The sequence below is a fragment of the Oxyura jamaicensis genome, chromosome 1 (assembly GCF_011077185.1).
Source record: "Oxyura jamaicensis isolate SHBP4307 breed ruddy duck chromosome 1, BPBGC_Ojam_1.0, whole genome shotgun sequence".
Lineage (NCBI taxonomy): Eukaryota > Metazoa > Chordata > Aves > Anseriformes > Anatidae > Oxyura > Oxyura jamaicensis.
Window position 1 is genome coordinate 42,261,960 of NC_048893.1, and position 21,137 is coordinate 42,283,096.

Here is a 21,137-nt window from a genome sequence, read left to right on the forward strand (position 1 = left end):
CTTAGCTTTTCTGTAGTGTACCAGAAGGGTAAGGAAACCTTAGGAAAAATCCCTGCTCCCCTCATGCCCAAGCCCTTGCTCACAGAAGTTTCTAAGGGGATGTTTGGTGCTGAAGTGTTGAGGGGGGAAATGGGGATCATCCTCCCACCTGCAGACATCAGGAAGCACTCGAACAGGAAATCTTCTTGGGTAGAGACAGCTGAGTGGGGTTTTTTGGGGACACGTTGTTAGCACAGCCTGGTCTGAGCCCCTGATCTCTGACTCGTCCCAGCAGGACCTCGTGTTTTTATCTTCTGCCATTCAGAATGCCTGAGGGTTTAGAGAGGGGGTGCGGGTAAGCAAGCTTTCAGCTGGGATATCGAAGCTCCAAGGAGCAGAAGAGGCGGTGATCTCTGCCAAGTGCATTAATGAGAAACATTAAAGAAAACACCAGGCGGTGGGTTATATAGAAATGGGATTACGTGCCCCTGGCCCTCAGTCCTGGCCGCAGCAAATTCAGTAAGTGATCAGCCACAGGCTTTGTATTGTTCTGGTTCCTGCTTGCCAGGTCCGGACAGTCAGTCTGTGCACTGGCCTTTAGAGCATGTTTCAGCTATCAGTGAGCCACTGGAGATCAGGAACAAATATCAAAGGGCAAGAACTCTTCAGACCAGAGCCCTCCTCTGAAAACTCGATGTACTCAGTGTTTGTGATTTGATGGAGCTGTACAGTACTGTTTTTCTCCAGGCTGTGCTCTGCTTGCCCCTTGCAAGAGGCTCTCCTGGGTGACTGGCTCTGTTTCTCCCCCGTCACAGACTGCTCTATGGACCTGCAGTGCCTCCCGGCTCCCGTGGCCACCTCCATCCCTGTGAGCGAGGGGCTGGCCCCTTTGCCCTCAGACTCAGATGCAAAGGGCCTGCCTACCTCGCTCCCTGCTGCCAGCTTGCTCCCGTCTCCGGACTGCGTGCCCCTGCCAGTGCCTGAGAGCATGGAGGACTTCACAGATGGGGACATCATCGGGGAAGAACTGGACTCCCTCCTGGACTCCCTCGCCGAGGGGTCACCATACCCTCTAGTAAGAGCTGCATGGGTCCCCTGCTTCTTGTTCCAAATCGTTTTTTGGAGCTTACGCATATGCGTGCTGCCTCTTTCCTTCTGTCAGTCTTTCATCGTTGCTCTTCCTCTGGCAAAACTCATTAATTCCGGGCTGTATGCGGTGCAGGTGGATGGGATGGGAAGGTCGGGACAAGTCTGCTGGTGGATGGGTCTGCCGGGTGTCCTTTCCAGTCAGATAATACAGCATGCGCTTGACTGGAAGCCTGTTTCTCTCTTTACTCTCACTCACTCCCTGCTCCTTGTTTCTAACGTGCTGCTTCTCTTCCTCTTGCCCAACTCCCCAAAGTCTCTGGTCCAGGGCACCATTCCCACCAACCTGCCAACGGAGATGCCCCAGCTGATCCCCGTGTTCCCGGGGGGAACTCCGCTGCTGCCCCCGGTCGTGACGGCCAGCATCCCCGTCTCCACCCCGCTGCCACCTGCCTCCTTCGGCCTGGTGATGGATCCCACCAAGCAGCTCTCCTCCTCCTCTGTGCTGGACGCCTTTGAGCCCCCGCCGGGGGGAAGTGGTGGCTCCACCTTGGATTCGTTGGATTCCCTGGATCTGCTCCCCTACACAGACTCGCGGCTCGATGCCCTGGACTCCTTTGGGACAAGCAGAGGGTCACTGGATGCCTTGGATTCCTTTGCCATTGGTAGGTGTGGGGCTGGCGGGGTTTTGTGCTGCTTTACCTGGGAAAGCCTGCCAAGGGCTTTCCTTCAGGGCTGAAGAGCTCTGTCGGATAGCTCTCCCTGCTCAGAACAGGAGTACAAATGTTGAGGAAAGGCAGAGTGTTGTCTATTGCAGAGCAGCTGAGTGTGTCTAGCTCATGAGTAATAAGAAGGGCTGTGGGTGTGTGATCCCAGATGACCAGTATGTGCATGGTGTGAAGTCTCAGGGGAGAAGGGAACATGAAGGTGTATAATGAGGAACACTGAGGCCTCACTGTGGTTTGGTACCCAGGACGCCTCCCTTGGCACAATCTGCTAGACTGTGTAGTGATTCCTCCACCTTCCCCAGTGTCTGACATTTTAGACCAAATGAGTAAAATCCTGGTGACTGTTTTAAATGAAATAAGACCTCGTTGCACTGGGCAAACTGGTGAAGGCCAAGGTGGGTCCCTCCGATCTGGATTCAGGGCAGTAAGCATGCTGGTGCATTGGGCACTGAGCTCTTGTGCCACAAGGAGCCAAATGGTGGAGGCTGGTGTGCAAAAAGCAGGTTCCCACCTGTCCCATGAGAGAAGGCAGGCTTCCTCGTGGACAGGTTGTCCCCTGTATCGCAGTATGTAGGCAGCAAAAATATTTTGAGAAGAACAGAGGCTGACCAGTCAGCACTTCAGCACTCAGATTCACCTCAGCATTCGGCTGCCTCAGAGCTGCCCCCTTGGGAATGCCAGAACTCAGTGGCATACATGGGTTCAGTGTGGTTTTGGGGACAAGAAGGCCTCTCCTAGAGTTTTCCCAAGACTTACATCGGTGGTTTAGGTAAAAAGTACTAAAATGTTATTTAAAAAGTAAAGCAAATGGATTTCACAATTATTTATTTATCTTTTTGTGAGCAGAACCTCCTCTGAACATGAAATGATTGTTTTGTTTTGTGTTTTCCCCCTTCTTTTGCCCAGAAGAAACCAGCCCTCAGGAACTGCGACACCCACCTGGCAGCCAAAAACCATCCCCCGTGGTGAGTGAGCCGCTCCCCCATGCTGATGTCCCAAGGTGCTCTGGAGCCAAGGTAGTAGTGACTTGGGTGATGTAGGTAATTTGGGCCCCTCTTCTTAACCTGCCCCAGTCAGCGTTCTCCCCAGCCTTTTAGCAAGGCAGGTAAAGCTTTCCCCAGAGTCAGTAAGAAGACGTTTGTTCCATCATTTTTATCCAAGGTGGCCACTCTATCTAGCAGCCACTTAACACTGAAGGATGGGGCAGAGTAAGCCAGGTTTGTCTTAAGGCTAGTGAAGTTCTTTGCTCCTCTCTGCCCCTCTCAAGAGGCTTTTCCAGATAAAGTGTTCTGCTCCTGTCCTGTGTCTCCGGTCCTGGGGGAAAGGGTTAGGGTTATCTCTGGCTAGCAAGTTTGGAACACAAATTATTCTTCTCCAGTTCCTGTTGTCCCGCTGTCCTTGTTATGTCATTGCAGTGGAAAGTCTCTATCCTCAGATTAATCTGCTGCCTGAAAACTCACTGATTAGCGGTTGTTTGTCCTCCCAGGTAGCAGTGGGGTTGATCTGAGAGTTGGTTGCGATGGAAGGAATGGGAAGGAGTGAGGAGGGCATTTTGTTCTGTCTCATGATAGAAAATTGGCGTCTCCTTACCAAGAAAGACCTGTCCTTGAAGTGAACATACAACACTTGGTTGTTTTTTTAAAAGATTTGTGCAACTCTTTTGGTAATGTCATTTCAGATTTGAATGTTTTGATGAGGGAGAAAATGAGGAAGTTTTTTTGGGAGACTGGAGTGGGATGTGGGGTTATGGAGTTTTCTTCCCCATGTGGCTGCAGAGCTCAGAAGTGATGTCTGCGTGGTTTTGCACAGGTGAGCCTTGGTGGAGTGAGTCACCCAGCTGTGCCCAAAGTCACCGAGCACCTGCTGTCCCAGCCAGAACCAGTAATGCCCAACACAGCTCTGCTGGTGAAGAACCCCCTGGCGTCCACTCATGTCTTCAAACAAGCCTGTCACATCTGCTACCCCAAAACAGGTGATGTGTTTGTTCTGCCACCTGGAGCGTTGGCTCCTGCTAGGGTTTGCCTCTCCCCTGGCTGATGGGGCTCTTCTCTGCTGCAGGGCCCAAGGCTGGTGATTACACCTATCGGGAAGGCTTGGAGCACAAGTGCAAGCGAGATATCCTGCTGGGCAGGCTGAAGAACTCGGAAGACAAGACCTGGAAGAGGATCCGTCCTCGCCCAACGAAAACCAACTTTGTAGGATCGTATTACCTGTGCAAAGGTGATCTGGAGGGGATAGGGCTGCGGGTGGCTGGGAAGGGGTTATAAGTTGTGTGCTGGGGCGGCTGGGAGAGGTCTTCTATTGGTCTTGCTTCCTGTCTTTGGGGGTCTTCCTTGTCCCACCAGCAGCCCATGGGCTGTGAAGTACAACCAAAGGAGATGTTCCCATGTCACAGAGATCAGGCAGATCTGAAAGTGGTGGAGCAGGAAATAGTGTGGTGCTGTGCATAGCCAAGGCTTGGTGCTGTCGATAAGGGCTTTGCTGAGAATCTGCCTGCTGGACACGTGCCTGCGTTAGTCCCACTCCACCCAGCAGCCACACAGTAGGTCTGTGGCTCTGCCTAGGTTAAAGCTCTCTAGGCCTGCTCCTTTGCTCATCTGTGCAACATGACCAGACAGGACCCTGAGGCAGTGTCACTACAAAGCTCCTGCTGAGGTGGGGAGGGAGGAATAGCCAAGGCAACAGTCCCAGCTTAGTGCTGAGCTGCTAGGAGAGCTTAATCGGATTGGCTTTAAAAGGGGGTGGTTAAGTTGCAGCCTGTCCCTGGCTGAGCACTGCATTAAAGCAGGCCTCCGTACTGAAGCAGTTTCCCCAACAGATGGCATCTACCTGAGGTTGTCACCGCTTAGTAGTTTGCATTAACTTCAGTGAGTGCCCTGCTGTACTCAAACCTGGGGGGAGATGTCTCTTCTTTTTCTTTAACTCTGTGTTTTCTTGCTTTCAGCTCCTTGTGAGGTGTGGGCAGTGGGAGGAGACGAAAGAGAGCTTAGTTTCTGACTGGGCCGCCCTCCCTGTGTGGTGGTGTGTGCTGTTTGTTGCTTTGTAGATATGCTTAACAAGCAGGACTGTAAGTACGGGGATAACTGCACCTTCGCGTACCACCAGGAAGAGATTGACGTGTGGACTGAGGAGAGGAAGGGGACCCTCAACCGCGACCTCCTCTTTGACCCGTTAGGTGGCATCAAGCAGAGCAGCCTCACCATTGCCAAGCTCCTGAAGGAACATCAGGGCATCTTCACCTTCCTCTGTGAGGTACAGGACTGGGGAGAGGGAATTGGACCCTTCAGCATGTCCTCCGTGTGCCTCTGCTGGGACATTGATGTGCCCCAGCCAGTGCCCTGTGCCCAGAAGGACAGTGAGCAATGCATGCAGCCACGTAGGAGGAGGGCGAGGTAGTTCTCCTCAATCCTCCAGCTGCATGAGGTGCACACAGCCACATGGGAGCACCCTCCTCTTCTGCCTTGAGGTGTTATTTTGAAGCATAACTTGGCTCCAGCTGCTTTAAAAATCGCAGTCCCATAACGAAGCAGCTTCCCGCCTGCTGCCTGTGCTGAACCACTGACTCAGTCAGTTAAGGATTAGCTCTTACCCTCTTGACGCACTGCAGCAGAGAGTTCCCCAGGTTGGCGGTGTTATATGTGAAGGGCTGGCTTTTCTTTTTATTTTTCCCCATCGTTTCCCCCTTGTTCTTGCTCTGTTGTCCAACTGGGAAAGAATATGTGGCTCTGACCAAAATTTTTCCAACCGCAGTGGAAAATACTGTTGAGAATGAGCCAAAAATGTTGTCCTGAAGCCTTTCCAAAAGTTCACTTACTTTATTTTAAAGCCCTACCACAAAGTTTTCACCAGGCTTGTTCTAACTTTGAACATTAGAATAGGCTGGCTCTGCTTCTTCTTCCCCTTCCAAGCAAAATGGCTCTGGTTCACTTCTGTCTAAGATTTTCCCAGCATGCTAATTCTTCTCTTCTCAGATTTGCTTTGACAGCAAACCCCGTATTATCAGCAAAGGGACCAAGGACACACCAGCTGTCTGCTCCAACCTTTCTGCCAAACACAGTTTCCATGACAACAAGTGAGTGAATGTTGGTTGTGCTGATAGGAGCAATCTCTCACACGTCCAGCCAGTTTAACTCCAAGCCCCTGGTCTCTCCTCTCTCTCTCTCTCCTTCTCTCTCTCCTCTCTCTCTTTCTTGCTTTCTCTCTCCCTCCCTTTCACCCTCCCTTTCTCCTTCCCTCCCTCCCTCCCGTGGGTTCCAGTCACAGGGTAGCTTAAAGCATGATCAGCAGTGCTGTATGCTTCTCCCTGCGTGTTTGCTTCTGGTGCTGAGGGATTTCAGGCATAAGCAAAGCCCTTTTGGAATCACCTTAAGTTTTCCATTGACTTAATTTGCCTTTGAGCTTGGCCTTTATGTAAAGGTCAATCCAAAGATCCTGTAGCTCGGGGTCCTGCCTCTGACTGGCTGATAATGAATGTTTAGGAAAACAAGTGTAAGAAACATGTCAAGTACACAGTAATACAACCCCTTCTGGCTCTTGGCAGCCTGAGACGTAGAGACTTGCTGAGCCAGAGGAGTTGTTATATTTGCTGCATGTTTTAAAATGTGTCTGATCTCTGATCTTGAGCAGGGCATCACCCATGGGCTGAAGAGACTGCAAATGTCTACCTAGAGTTTATACAGAGTGGGAGGACAGGTGGTTGGTTTTCCCAGTGGGAGTTGATCATCTGCCTTCCCAGTCGACTGTGTGAAAATCAGATGTAAGGAGGAGGGCTGAAGATTTGGTCCTCCGGTGATTAAAATTTCCCTGGCCTGGCTGCAGGTGTCTGGTCCACATCGTGCGTTCCACCTCCCTGAAATACTCCAAGATCCGCCAGTTCCAGGAACACTTTCAGTTTGACGTGTGCCGGCATGAGGTGCGCTACGGCTGCCTGCGCGAGGACAGCTGCCACTTCGCTCATAGTTTCATCGAGCTCAAGGTCTGGCTGCTGCAGCAATATTCGGGTGAGTGTGGCTTGGTGCAGGGCTGGCGATGCCTGCACCCGAGTTTCCTCCAGCACGTGCCTGGGGCAGCTGGGAGGGCAAGGGGGTGATTTGGGAGTGCTGAGAAGCTGTTGCTCACTTGATCTCTCTCCTCAGAGACACAGAAAATAGTGCCAAGGTGTTCTGTGAGGTGACTTGGATCTTGTCCCTTTACAGGTGCTACTGTAAATTGCAGAGCAGGAAGCTTTTCCTTTGGGAGCAGCTGCATAAGCTGAAATAATTGTTAGGTAGGGCTGAATCCCCGGAGGTGTTTTGATGCTTAAATCCTGTGGAAGACCCTAAATAGCAGTTGGGTCCCTGAATGAACATCTGATGCAGTGAGAATAGCAGCACAGGTGACAGAGCAGTTATAAAAAGAAAGGCTGTGTGTCTTCAGTTTCTCTGAACAAATTCACCAACAGTGGGAAATGACAAGATACTTGGTGTTTTCCAAAAAGGCTTTGATGGCGTGCCTCTGAAGAGGCTATCACAGGAATTATATTCAGGTCACTCATACAACAACACTGCACATCTGGCCCTTGCACTCCTTTCTCTCTCTGACAGTGCTGGGGGGTTTGTTTTGCTGCTTTCCTGTTAACTGAGTGGATGGTGGCCAACCAAAATGTTGCCTGGATGCTTTTTCACCACGGGGTCTTGTTTAGTGCAGGACCCAGCCTGGTTAATGGGAGTACTTCAGAGAGAAAATATGGTTTAGATTTTTCTTACCATTCTTTGATATAATTGGGAGCGACTAATTTAATTTAGTGTTCAAGTGCCTGTCACTGTAGCTCATACAGTCCTGAGCCTTGGCTTGGCTCAGCTCACGAGGGACAGCGATGAACAAGATGGCAGATGCCATCTGTATTCTTCTCAGTTGGCCTCACTCACTTCTGGCCACAGGAAATTAAAAAATTACAGCACTGGAGTTTCTAAGACAACATGTTGCTTGTGAGCCATAGGCAAGGATCGCTGCCCTAAATGTTAATGATACTGCCTGAAGTACTCTGGGTGCTGTAGTATTGAAGCACCTTGCTCTTTTCCCCACTCTATTTTTTTTTCTAGAAAAAGCTTCTTTTCTCTCCTTTTTCCTTCCTTTTCTGCCTGTGGATGAAATGCGTAAACTGATTTTTGCTTCATGCCTTCTTTCCTTGAAGGAGTGACTTTCAAAGGGAAAACTAGGAGCTGAAACAAGCCATGAGTTTAGCTGCAAAAGTGGTCGGTACGTCTTCTGCTTATTCCCATCTTTTCCAATAATGGGAGAACCATCATCATCTTGATTTTTCTGCAAGGCTGTTGTATGTATGAGCCTGTTCTCCTTTTGAGCTTTCTTTTCTGGAGTGGTAGATTATTACCTTTCTTAAGTGTAGCCCTTGTTAAGGCAACAGAGATGAAAGGTAGCTGTCGCCGGTCTCTGGAAAAGCTTTAGCTTTGGAGTAGAGAGCTTGATTTGGGTACCGTTTGCTCTGCAAAAATAGGAAGGGGGCATCCATCAGTCATAGTAGCTTACATTTGAAACCAATGGGCTGTTGCATTTCACAGCCATTTGAGCTTTTACAGAGCATGTGGCTTTGTTCATGGGATAAAGGATTGTCTCTTCCAACCTAGAAATTCTGTGATTCTGTGATTCTGTACTCGCAGAGGGAAGGTTCCCATGATCTGAAAATGGGGGCGGGCAGGACCGTTTCCTTCCTTACCGTGGCTATTCACAGACATATCTTGCTATCTTCTTCCATCGGTGGAAATCACAGGGTCTTTGTCCTCACTAGTGATGTTGCGGAAGATGCTGAAGTGTTAAAAGTCATCAGCGTATCAGCCTTTTGCTTCCCGGAGTGTCTGTTTGGGACAGTTCATGCTTCGTAGAGCTGGCATATTGGAAAACATCCTTTCATATCTGGGAGGGGTTTTTTTCTGACCACTACATTTCTAGACCATATTATTGTATTAGTTCAGTTTTCTGGGCGTGGGAGAAGGCAGTCACTTGCTAAGGACTTCATTTGAAATTCAGTCTGCTGACAAGAGCTGTGTATGCTGGCTCTGCATGCCCAGGCTCACAGTGCAGGTGTGCAGAATGGCAAAGATGGAGATTGCTTTGGCCCTTTCTCTGCCAGATCCAGTGCAGTGCCTTAACTCTTTGCTGTGGTTTTCCCAGGATTTTAGGGTTTGTCCCCAAAGAATGGGTCAGGGCTGTGTCCAGCCCTGGAATACTTGGACATGGGAGAAGGAACTGCAGTTTTCCTAACTCTGCACAGTGTCTTCTGGAATTAATTGTCAAGAAGAACAAAATCTGCAAAGAGCTGCTAGGCAGCAGCTGCCATTTTGGAAACCTAAGCAAAACTTCTTGAAGAAATTCTTTTCATCCTGCCCAAGCCCTGTACAAACAGCAGTATTGTTGTCTGGCAGGCACTTGGACAGCTGAAATCACAAATGGGGAAACTGAGGTCAGGAATGCTGTGGCTTTCTGAAGTTGCACGGAGCCTAGGCTGAGAGGAAAACTTGTGTTTGCTGGCCTTTATGTTCTGGAACGTGCTGGCTCCCGGATCAGAGATGCAGCATGCCTGGGGAACACCACACTTCAATAATAAAGGCCATTGGCAAAAGCAAAAAAAATTTGGAATTTTGCAACCTCTCTGTGCTGGGGATGCTGCACCAAGGCCATCCTCAGCGCCCCACTTGTTCCCGTCAACTGGCAGTTGTAAGATGCTGCTTCTGCTTGTTTTTGCAGGTATCTCAGGTCTTTATAGCACTTCAAAAAACCTTGGCTTGTCTCTAACAGAGTCAGTCCTCACACTGACCAATTCCTACTCTTACATACCTTTCTCTTGACAACTAGTAGTCTGAGAATTGCAGCAGCCATTTGGCTGGTTGGTGCTGGCAGGGGCTGTTCCTTCACCACTTGAGCTGATCAGGAGGTAATTCCTTAGATAAGCTCTGACCAACCTTTTTTCTCGCTGACTGATGTGTTTCTGATTCCTGAAACCTTGCAGATCTTTCTTTGCTGGTTCCGTAGAAGCAGCTGTTCCTTGGTTGGTGTAGCACTCTTGGTCTTGCTGCCTTGGGTGGACTTGGTGTTTGTGTTGAAATTCAGCTTTCTTTTTCATCTGTTGATTGATGAGCTTCAACAACTTGAAGTGTGGAACAGCCTAATTACTCCCTGCAGGGATTAGGTGAGACTTCCAGGTTTTTGGAGATCCTAGATGTCTGAGACAGTGAGATCCGTGATAGCTTCCAGGCTAGCAGCAAAACCCAAACTAAGCATTGTCTTCAGAGCTTTGAGTAGGATCTGTTGATAAGGTGTTGGAGGAGAGCCTTGGTCAAAGTCTCAATACCAGGTCAGGAATGAGCGTCAGTCTTGAAGTCAGCATCAGGGTCCTTTGCACACACCCTCAGCAGAACACCAGGTCTGAGTGAGCCGAGGAGACCAGACTCTTCCCCTTTCATCTGGCTTGAGCAGGAGCGCTGGAGAGTTACCTCCTTAGCCTGTGCTTGAACAGGTTCTGGGGTGGTGTTGGGTCCCCTCACAGACCATGTTCTGATGTTCCTGGTGTCAGTCACATGGGGATTCCTGAGCCATGATGTGGGAAGACCTGCAAACCCTCCTTCCCTTCCTCTCTTCTGTTGGTCGAAGAGGGGTAGCTCAGTCCTGTCTCCTCCTTCTCGTTCCCAGGAATGACCCACGAAGATATTGTGCAGGAATCCAAGAAGTACTGGCAACAGATGGAGGCACATGCCAGCAAACCAGCCAACAGCATGGTAAGGTGCATCTTGGGCTCGCAGCCTGGTTTTGCTTCTAGCTGCTCCAGGACATTTTCTTTTCCTCCCCCGGCTGTGCCTCACAGGTCCCAGGCAGACCAGGCTGGCCACTGAGGAGGAGGGCAGCTGAGAGCTTTCCTGTTTGCAGTGCCAGCGATGATCTTTGCACCTCGTTTTGCAGCGTTGTGTCTGCTCAGTTCAGTGGTGGGGAGAAGCCTCCAGAGCAGGGAAGGCAACACGCAGAGAACAGTGCTTCCAGCGACACCTTGCTGGTGAAACCAGGAGACTTGGGGGATCCAGGCCACACAGAGCAGGGATCAAAGGGGACCTGCTGCCCTTTAGTGGCCGATGGATGATATGGCAAGTCTGAAGGGCTCTTAAGGAATGACTCATGACCCATGGGACTACTCTGAACACCTGAGTGGGTGGAACTGGCAGCTCAGGTGTTGTTGAGGTTGAGGTCTCCTGGGTGAGAGCTCCCAAACAAAGGTGGGGTGCCCTTGCTCCAACAGTAAGGCAGTATCCTGGAGGCGGTGGGGTGCTGATGCTGGGAAAAGCAGGTGCGATCACCATGGGTTAGCCCACCAGGAAAGACTCAGGTGACTTGCACTGCTGCTGTCAGTGGGCTGTGTCCAGCAATCTGCTGGTTATGGTGCATGAGATGGAGTCATCTTGGAGGAAATGCTCAGCAACACAGGTGCACGTTCTGCTGCTGTGGGCAGAAGTGGTTGGAGGAGAAGGTGATGACTGACGAATGGGAAGGAGCGGCCCAGAGTAACTGAGGTGTCTAGTTCCCAAAGCTGCCTGAGTTGTCTGAGCAATTTGTTCTAACCTCTCAGGAAGCTATAGGTTTGGTCCTGACGGTATGGGACAAGTTTTTATAGCCTGTATTGCACGAGAAGTGAGCCCAGCTGACCTGGATGGTCCCTTCAGACAGAGCTGCCTGGGCTCCCCTTGTAGCCTGGCACGGGGGCAGAGACAACTACCTGCATCTCCGCAGGGGAGGAAACTCACTGTGAATCTGCAGTTTGTGACAGTGGTTGGATTTATATCAGCAGTCCCTGCCCCACGGAGATTGAAGTCATGACTGGTTCTGTCCTGCCTGCAGTGGATCTGCCTGCGTTTTCCAGAAAGCTCTGTCTTGTCGTTCTCTGTGCGTAATATGGGGATAAAACAAGATAGATGGATGGCTGTGTTTCTGTGAGCCTTGCAGCTTCAAGTTTGCCTTTGCCTGGAGGTGCTGCCATTAGAAGAATGAGCTGTTTGTCAGGCACGGTCAGAGATGTCCACAGAGCACATGGGATCTGGATGCTGGGCGAGGCTTTCATTTCCAGCTGTTCCAGCTTGCAGGGGACAGAGGTTGAGGAAGAAAAATACCAGCTCCTGCTACATCAGCCATCAGGAGATTGGGCAGAGAGCTATAATTTCAGGCTCCATTGGGCAGTGTTCGTGGCTGATGGCCAATGGCAAAGTCCGTTTCCACCTCAGAAATGCCTGGCGCAGAGCTGGTTTGCACCTCAGCCCTCCCAGGGCCTTGGTTTGTGCAGAGGCAAAGCAAGAGCCTTGTTGGTCCAGTCAGAAAGCGCCTACCAGCGGCACCATCCGTTGGCTGTAGGGGTTGGCAGCCTGGCACTGGGCAGGGATGCAGAGTCAAGTCGGCCAGATGTATCCGTTTGCAGTAGAAAAGCATGGCTTTGGCATCAGCATGTGTTCAGCCAGAGAGCTGTGCTCTGGGATGAGACATGGGCTTGCTGCTGAAGACGCTGGGGGCAGGACTAATGTATCTGTTGAGAGCTGTTTACTTTTGCCATTATGCTCCTCAGTCCAAGCAGGCTATTGTGACTCAGAGTTTTCTCAGTGTCCTCCCAGCTTTCGAAGTTGGCTGCCTGGCAAAGACAACTTCCCAGGAGTGCTGTAAAAGCAGAACTGTCCTTCTCACCGCCCAGGGTGATCCATGCTTGCCCCGGCGCCCTCTGATCAGCGGAAGCAAAGTTGTTCCCAGGGATTTTGCTGCAGTTTTGTCCCAGCTGCCAGCTGGACTGACGTAGCAGCTGGGGCCATCCAGTTGTGGAGAAGAGAAGCAGGCAGGACGTAGGAGTAAACCCTGTGGCTGCAGATGGAAGAGGTAGTCATCAGGAGCGACAGCTGCAGGTAGCTGGGTGTCCTCAACTCCCACTGCATCCTTGGGAAATAAGGGGTTTAGCCCTCCGTTCTTCTGTTACTTGGGGGCTTTTCTGTTTTACCTCACTAGCCAGCTGCAGAACCACCATAAAAATGCCCTCAGAATTAGCAGCTTAGGGAGGGGAAAGGAACATCCCTCCCTCTCTCATGAGGAGTACTTGTACCTAAGTACAGCTCACTCAGGTGGCCGAGTAACCCAGACCCCCCAAATACTCCCCCACGGGGCACACGGATCCTCCAAAGAGCATTTCAGGATGACCGAAAGGAGTTCCTGGAGCTGGGAGACATGAGTGGCCGTGCTGGGGCTTTGCTTTCTGCAGAGCCTGAAGAGGGGAGCTGTCGTGCCAAAGACTTTTATTTATTTGGTTGCCATGGTGCACAGCTAACACTATATTCTCTGGCTTCGTAACAAGGGGTGGTGCCACAGCCGAAGGCACTTTTGCCTGGCTTGGTCTGCTAGAGCCTCATGTGATACTAATTTCCACACTGTTGGTTATCAGCAGCCTGCCAGGTATGCGTCTTGCCTTTACAAATACAGTCAAGTAGCAACAGCACCAGCAGCTTTGATTTTCACTTTCCTCCTAATCCCCTGGGAGCACACATGCCCGCTGGATTGACCAGCGGTTCGCGTGATTCTCGTGAAGAAACGCATGGGACTTCTTTTGGTCAAGAATTTCTGAAAAAGCAGCCCAGAGCACCAGAATTACCTGAGAAACATGCTCTCTATTTCTGATGTATTGTGCCTTCTGAAACCACTCGGTTTTTCTTTTTGTTGGGTCAGTAGATTTGAGCCAAGCTTCCTGACTATGCTGTGGGATCTGTCTCCTGGTGGGTTATATGGCAGATAGCACTGGGCTGGTAAAAGGGAGCATTCCCTCGGTGCTCATTTGTTACTTCAGCTCTGTAGTTGTGGTGGGTCATCGGCAAGCTGTAAAGTAATTCTCTTTGGACACCAAGTAGAGATTAAAACTACTGATCAAAGGCCACATTGGAGAGAGAGGTACAGTACTGCCTTCTGTGATATCTCAACCCTGCTCATTCCACAGCAGGCCACTTTGACGTGATTTGGTGGTCACCGGCCTTTGTGAAGGCTGACAGATGAAAAGGTCACGTGCCCGATGCCGCCAGAAAGGCTGCCTTGCAGGCAAGCAGCCCAGAAACACTGCTGCTTTTCAAGAGATGGTGGTTCTCCAGAAGGGTCCTTTTTCTGGGACATCTGCAGCAGTGAGAGCCTCTTGTAGGCAGCACAGGCAAAGGTCAGCTCTCTCGTTAGCTTTTTGCAGTGCTGGCGGACCTTTGTCAGATCTGCTTCAAAAGACTGGGTCTGGAGGATGCAGAGCGGTAGTCAGTAGCTTATGTAGCGTTCCTGGGAGATGCTTTGATTCCGCACCATCCTGTGCTTGCTATTTTCCCTTTGAGAGGTGATGCACGTAGGACCCACGCTACGGCTATTGCTGGCTCCTCAGGGACATTGCCTGCCTGTCTGCTCCTTGTGAGATGCTCGGGGTTAGAAGTCAAGGCTTGTGTGGTGAGCAGGCAGTGAGCAGCTTGCTGGTATGTGACTTTTGTGCTTCACGGGCGGCTCCATCGCCGGGCTGTTCTTGGAGGTTCTTGCTTGTACCCTCACATGTGCCCGTGCCCAGAGCTACTGGCGTGCAGTCAGGTTCGCTCTTTGGCTTGGAAATGAGCTGGAGACACCAGCCTCACGTCTTCCAGGGGTGGTATAAAATTTAAATGACTTTTTAGAGATTTGCTCAGAAAATACAAGGCAGTGGTGATACGGGATTCACCCCATTTTTCCCCCCACATCCTGTTGGTTATAATCCCAAAGCATCCGCCTCACAGTGACAGGTAGGAGGCCAATGAAGTGAAGTGGCTGAGAGGATATGAAGTATGTGTGGTCATGGCTGTACCTCTGTCCAGAGATCGCAATTAACTGCCTGTGAAACCCAGAGCAAAGGAACTGGGAGGGATGGAAACCTGCCCAGAAAGGGCTTTGAAAGGTATTAACAAGAGGACCCAGCTCTGACTTCAGTGTGTCGAATGCTGGATGTAACACGAGCCTCTTGGTCCAAAAGCAGGTCCTGTCTTGTGTCACGCTCTGGCTTCCCCCCAGGGGCTCCTCCAGCTGCATGACCGAGCTCCCTCCGTGGATAGCAAGGGACACACAGATTGCCTTCCCTGCGGGGAAGTGGGGATTAAATGCTGGGGCAGGTCCTGCAGAGCTTGTCTGTACATGGCGATACACTGCAGGGCTTTGGCAGCCAGGCCTGGTCAGCGCTGGAAGCTGCCAGGCTGGCTGCGCTCTTGGCCAGACGTCAAAACCCAGGGAATCGTGCTGAAGCAAGCGGTGGTTTTGCTCCTGTCTGGTATCTCGACAGGCCACCAGCTAACACTGGCAAAGGAGAGTTGGGCTGTCTCTGATTTAATCCAGTTTGTCACTGGCACGCGGGCGTGCAGGGAGCTGCCAGTGCCTCCACGGCATTTAAGGGGGGTGCGTTCGGCTCTGTTTGCCTGAGGTACTGGTTCTCTTCCCCAGGCTTCTCCCCGGGCTCCCACGTCGAGCACCTTTGACCTCCAGATGAAATTTGTGTGTGGCCAGTGCTGGAGGAACGGGCAGCTGGTGGAGCCAGATAAAGACCTCAAGTACTGTAGTGCCAAAGCCCGCCACTGGTGAGCAATGCAACCTTCTCTTTCCCCCACCCCTCCTGAAGGGCAAGAATTTTTCTTCTGACCTTCTCAAGGGCTTCGTCTGGCTTTGTTGGAAGAGGCTATGAGGTTTCCTAGCAGCCTCTTGCTCCTCGGGGTGTTTTATAGTGAGCTTTGCAGGTAACTCCTTTCCAGTTTCCATCTCTCTTCGCTACTGTTAGGACTTGCAGCCAGCACTGCGCTTGGTGAATCACAGCCAGGCTCATAATCCTGGTGCTTGCAGTCCAGTTTTTGCAATTCCCTTTTCTCCAGTTGTTATTATTTCTCCTTAACAAGCTCACTAGGATAGTTCTCCTCTGCACTTTTTCGTACTCCATGCTGTCTGAAGATGCCTGCCGTGTCACTATTAGCAATGATTCAAGGTGTTCTACTTCCTTTTAAATCAATTTCCTTGGCCCTTTCATGGTTTTTGTTGCTCTTTGATGCATGTCTTGTCCGTTCGTACCTCCAAGTTCCTTGGGGCCCATAAGGCCGTTTGTTTTGATAGAAAGGGAGTATCAGCAAGGAGGGAGCCACTGGGACATGGAAACTGTGGCCCCTCTCACCCAGGCAACCTAGCAGCATAGGACGGAGCGGTTTATAGGGCATAAGTTCCCAAAACACAAGCCACAGAGGCGCAGTCCAGCATCCTATTGCACATATAAGACCTTTGATGAAAAAGACACAGGAGCAGCATTGCTGGAGGAAGCGAGCAGGAGAGTATCTCTTCCTGGAATGGGAAGATCACACCTCTGTGCAGCTGCTGAACAGAGCTGGGGCTTTTGCTCAGCGTACCTCCTGGTGCTGCAGGAGACTTAGTACTTACTGGCACCTGTTTGTAAGACAGTGCTTGTAATGACTTGCATTTACACTGCACCTTTCAAGCAGAAAATATTCCCAAATGTTTTTCATGGATCTGATTGCACAAGAATTGGCTGTGTCGAAGGGTGGAACGCAGATGTTTAGTAATCCATGGTGATGCCACGCAAGACTTGGGGGAGACTTTTGTGGCTTTACGAAAAGATATATGCCAGGAAACATGTAAGAAATACAGGGAGAAATCCTCCTAAAAACCCTTCTTCTGCCTTCTCTGCCACAGATGCGCATATCTAGGAGCAGCCAGGTAGTGGCAGGGATGAGCTGGACTGTAGGGTCTGGTCATCTCTCAATATTCGAGGGTTTCTGAGGAAAACAAAACCTCGTTCTGTTCTTCCTTTTGCCTCTGTTGATTTATTCTCTCTTCCTTAGTTGGACAAAGGAACGTCGTGTTCTGCTGGTGATGTCCAAAGCAAAGAAGAAGTGGGTGTCTGTCCGACCACTGCCTTCCATCCGCAACTTCCCCCAGCAATATGATGTAAGCCCCACAACTGGCTCAGCCAGGCGCCCCTTCCCCTTCCCTCCTGTTTTGTGCAGTGCTCTGAGGCCTGGTCCCTTGTAGACCTGGCAGGGAAGCAGTCACATGTTGGATGAGGTGGGAGGGCAGTACAAACCGAAAGCAGAGAGATCTCAGACACGTCCAGCAAAAGGGTGGAGCAGAAAAAGGAGAGGCACTCATTTAAACCACTCTGTTACACATAGATGCAAGTTTCTAATGCTGCTGTTAATGCAGTCAGCATCTCAAGAACTGGCTGGCACGGGGTTCGGAGATGAGATTTAAGTCTCCCCTTAGGTCAGGGTTTCTCAATGTGGGTGAGAAGGAGTACCTGGGAGAAGCCTATCCCTGCCTGTGCTGTGGCTGGACTGCTGTTTGTTGTGAAACTTGCCCAAGATGCGTTTTGAAAGCAAAAGTAGAAACTCAGCTAGAAAGCCATGTGTTGTGAGGAAAACTACAGATATCCAACCTCCATCCCCAGCCCTGAATGTGGCAATTGATAATCTCTCTCTCCCTCTCTTATCCCTGAATTAGAAAGCTCCTCTCCCTCCTGCCTCATGGGATCTGCTGCCCCTTAATCCGTGGGCAGGTGCAAGGCCATCTGTGAGGTCTTGGGCGCTCTCCAGTTGCAGGCCTGTTGCTAGAAGCTGGGGGGGGGGGGGGGGCGGGCAAGTTATTTACGGCTGCATCAGTAGGAGATGAGGCCAGCAGGTGAGTCGAGGGTCATGGAATAGAGGCAGGTTGCCCCTAAGGCCACTCTTTGGCTGGAAAATGTGTCACCTTTGGGGACCAGTAGTGTGACCAGCAGGAGACACTGTTGGGTCAGCCCAGGCTGCTCCCTGCTGCCTTACCCCTTGACCAGTTGCATAAGGGAATGGGAGAGGGAAGGCAGGTGCTGAACTGATCTGCCTGTGTGTTCGTAGGGAAATCTTACCTTTTGTGTCGTCAAGAGCTTGAGGAAAAGAAGTGTGAGTTAACGATGTGTGATGTGTCCTGTTTTGTGACCTTTCCTGTGTGTCATTTAATGCCCTTGTCGGCTTTTTTTGAACCCGCTTTCCCCTCTAGCAAGAAGTGTTTGTGCAGATGCTATATTTTGTTCTCTGTCTCTTAACAGTTGTGTATCCATGCACAAAATGGCAGGAAATGCCAGTATGTGGGCAACTGCTCCTTCGCCCACAGCCCTGAGGAGAGAGACATGTGGACCTTCATGAAGGAAAATAAAAGTGAGTGGGGGAAATGCGGGCAGTGGATGCAGGGTCTGTTAGGGCGCACACCTGACAGCAGAGGTGGAGCAGATAAAGCTCCTGGTACCACTGAGCTTAGCTGGGATTATTGGGGTAGATTTATCTGCGGTGTCCCTCCAGTTGCCTGTGCTGTCCCAGGCCTGGCCCTGTATGGAGCTCTGCCAGAGCACCAGTCCTGACCTGTAGCTGCTCCCGTATCTTCCTTGTCTGTCTTGTATCTGCCTTGGCTTTCTTGCCCGGTTCTGCTCATCCCCCGTGCTCCTGGGCTGCGGCACTCCCTGTTCATAGCATTGTATGCAAAGGAGTGGATTTGAGATCCTGGATGAGAACATCACTGGGTGGTGCCTTTGCAGAGGAGCTGGTCTGGAATTAATTACGTGGGCTCCCAGCTTACTTTCTGGGGGAAACCTTGGAGGGATGCACATGTCACCTGTCAGTCCTTCACCAGTCACCCTCCTTGGCGTCCCGTCATCCCACCCCCTGCGAGGCAGGGCTGCAGGCTGTTCCCCCGGCAGCTCCCTGAAATTGCTTCAGTTGGGCTGATGCCAGCTGAGCCCGGCACGGTTCTGTGCCCACGGGGATAGTGATGGGGCTGCTGGGGGGACCACCAGCTCTCTGGCAGCAATCATTGCTTATTCAGGCTGTCTTTGCAATGCCCAGTTGTCCAGGTGCTCACCTAGCTCTGGTGGGAGATGCTGGAAAGCTTGAAGGACGTCCAGCCTTTGTGCTTGGATGGAGGGTCTTTCTGTGCTGTGCCACACACTGGTATTTGGTACAGTTCAGGTATTTGGTACAGTTCACGTCCTTTTTTTTCTGGGGCCTTTGAAAGCACATCAGGCCAGTCTGGGTGTGTTTGCTCAAGCAGGAAGGTAAATCTTCAAATGACAGTGTTGTTTCAGTGGGGGGGAATTTGCATTAATTATTCCCCACTGCCTCGAATTCCTCAGTTAGCCACTTAGCGAGGAGTAAATCACTAACGCATCGCACTTGGGGCGTCACGTTGCTGCGTGCAACGTTTATGTTTCCTCTCTCACAAGCTGATCTTGGAAAGGCAGGTGTGCCGTCAAAGCTTCCAGCCAAAATTTCCCTTCCCACTAGCATCCCAAATGGGTTTTAAACCAAAAGCACCAAGAGACATTAACTGCACTCCTCTGGGCAGGTTTTGAACTTGGGGCATGCCATCATTAGGTCTTCCTCCCCTCCCCAGTGCTTCCTGTGGCCAGCTTGCTTGTGGGCTTTCCTCCCTCTTGAGTGCTGAGGATGAAGCGTAGGCTTGGAGGAAAGGGACAGGTCCAAATCCAGCCCTGCCTCTGCTGTGGCTGCAGCGAGATGTTGGATGGGGTCAAGCAGAATCGGGCCTGACAAAGAATCTCCTTGTGGGGTGAAGTCCATGGAGATCTCAGGGCAGCTTCTCTTCTTCCCGAATACTTCATGTAGCTGCTGTCGTGGTTGTCCCTCAACAGCAAGACAGTTGGTGGTGGTGTGCCCCTCGCCAGGCGGGGCGGGGTGGATCTGGCTGCTCTCCCAAGGCTCTCATCCAGGGAGGTGACATGGGGCCTGCCCGAGCACTGGCCTTCACGCTGCCGGCAGGTGCTGCTGCACTGGGGAGGGGAGGGAAGGGCTGCCCCAGCGCTCGTCCTTCTCTCGTAGTTTGTGCAGTGCGGGAGGTTGTCTGAGTGACTTCACGGGTCGCCTTTGTGCAGTACTAGATATGCAGCAGACCTATGACATGTGGCTGAAGAAACACAATCCTGGGAAGCCTGGAGAGGGGACGCCGCTCACCTCACGAGAAGGGGAGAAACAGATCCAGATGCCCACCGACTACGCTGACATCATGGTAAACAGCCACTCTCTTGTTCTTCATCCCTCCCCCTCCTCAGCGCTGGCAGCCTCTCCTCTGCTCTGGGTGTGAGCTAGCAGGGGCTGAATTGCTCTCGTGGGAAAGAGCTGTGCTGATGTAGGTTAAGTGGACAGCTTGGAGCAGCACAGCAAGAGCAGCACAGATCAGGTGGGAGGGGATCAACCTAGGGTCAGCAAGGGCTTTTCTGTTAATCGCCAAGTCTGCCTCGGGCTGCCTTTCACGTGGGCTCAGCCTCTCCCCAGGGTTCCTGCCTGCTCCTGGGCAAGCTGGGCAAGCTGCTGCTGGCCTGGAGGAGAAGAGGGAGAAGCTTGGAGAGGAGCTGTGTCTGGAGCACAAAGGCACAGAAAAAACAGAGGCAGATGTGGCACCTTAGCCCAGGGATGGTGTCCTGAGGGGTCCCGTGCTGCCCGAGTGCCTCACAGTTAGACCCCTCCTGGGCCTTCAGCAGGGACAGTGACCTGAGCGGTCATGTTCTCTGACGCCAACGTTGAGTTGTAGGTTGACCCAGGCAGAGCATCTCTTCCGCTCCCCCTTCATGGCAGCGTGGTGCCCTGAAGATGACGTGGCAGGGAGGTGTGGGAGGTTGTGCAGTGAGTGGAGCTTCCAGGATGCTCTGGAAGAAGGTGGGGAGAGGCAATACCGGTGTGGGGAAGGCCGGTGGCTGTGGATATTAACACCCTGACTGGCCCTCTGCCCTCTCTCTGCACCGGTTAGATGGGCTACCACTGCTGGCTCTGCGGGAAGAACAGCAACAGCAAGAAGCAGTGGCAGCAGCACATCCAGTCGGAGAAGCACAAGGAGAAGGTCTTCACCTCGGACAGTGACTCCAGCTGCTGGAGCTACCGCTTCCCCATGGGCGAGTTCCAGCTCTGCGAAAGGTACCGTGTGCACGGCCTCGTCTCCCTCGTGTGCTGCTGCAGCGGGGATGGGCCCAGGGACTCCATCATCCATCCTCCTCCTCCTCTTCCTCTCCCGGAGTCCTCAGGGTTTCCACTTGGAGGGGCGATGGTGAGGCTGTGTTGGATCCCAGAGGTGTTCAACCACACAATTCAGTGGTAAAAATACATTCCCGGGCATGTGACTTTAGAAAACAAGAGCAAGCTTCGTGTCTGCACCCGTGCCCTGTGTGGCCAGGCTGCGCTCAGCTCTGTCTGCTGAACAGAGTCTGCTTGGCCCAGTTCTGGGGGGAATCCCAGGTACTTTATTAAATGGTTTTTATGTCTCACACCC

The 21,137-nt window shown here is 51.6% G+C and overlaps 1 protein-coding gene across 6 annotated transcripts in view; it reads left to right on the top strand.

The window, feature by feature from the left end:
- Nucleotides 1-21,137, top strand: part of ZC3H7B (zinc finger CCCH-type containing 7B) — a 43,816-nt gene that overhangs the window by 18,463 nt on the left and 4,216 nt on the right. For 2 of the 6 annotated variants that reach the window (XM_035335112.1, XM_035335096.1), the window contains 14 exons: nt 795-1,054; nt 1,382-1,730; nt 2,700-2,809; nt 3,603-3,765; nt 3,852-4,013; nt 4,840-5,045; nt 5,765-5,865; nt 6,612-6,793; nt 10,476-10,561; nt 15,282-15,415; nt 16,679-16,784; nt 17,917-18,025; nt 19,750-19,883; nt 20,622-20,785. In XM_035335112.1, coding sequence (XP_035191003.1) covers nt 795-1,054; nt 1,382-1,730; nt 2,700-2,809; nt 3,603-3,765; nt 3,852-4,013; nt 4,840-5,045; nt 5,765-5,865; nt 6,612-6,793; nt 10,476-10,561; nt 15,282-15,415; nt 16,679-16,784; nt 17,917-18,025; nt 19,750-19,883; nt 20,622-20,785 — 2,266 coding nt within the window. The remainder of the gene's footprint in view (nt 1-794; nt 1,055-1,381; nt 1,731-2,699; nt 2,810-3,602; nt 3,766-3,851; nt 4,014-4,839; nt 5,046-5,764; nt 5,866-6,611; nt 6,794-10,475; nt 10,562-15,281; nt 15,416-16,678; nt 16,785-17,916; nt 18,026-19,749; nt 19,884-20,621; nt 20,786-21,137) is intronic. The other 4 variants (XM_035335104.1, XM_035335134.1, XM_035335117.1 and 1 more) reach the window with 3 other exon arrangements.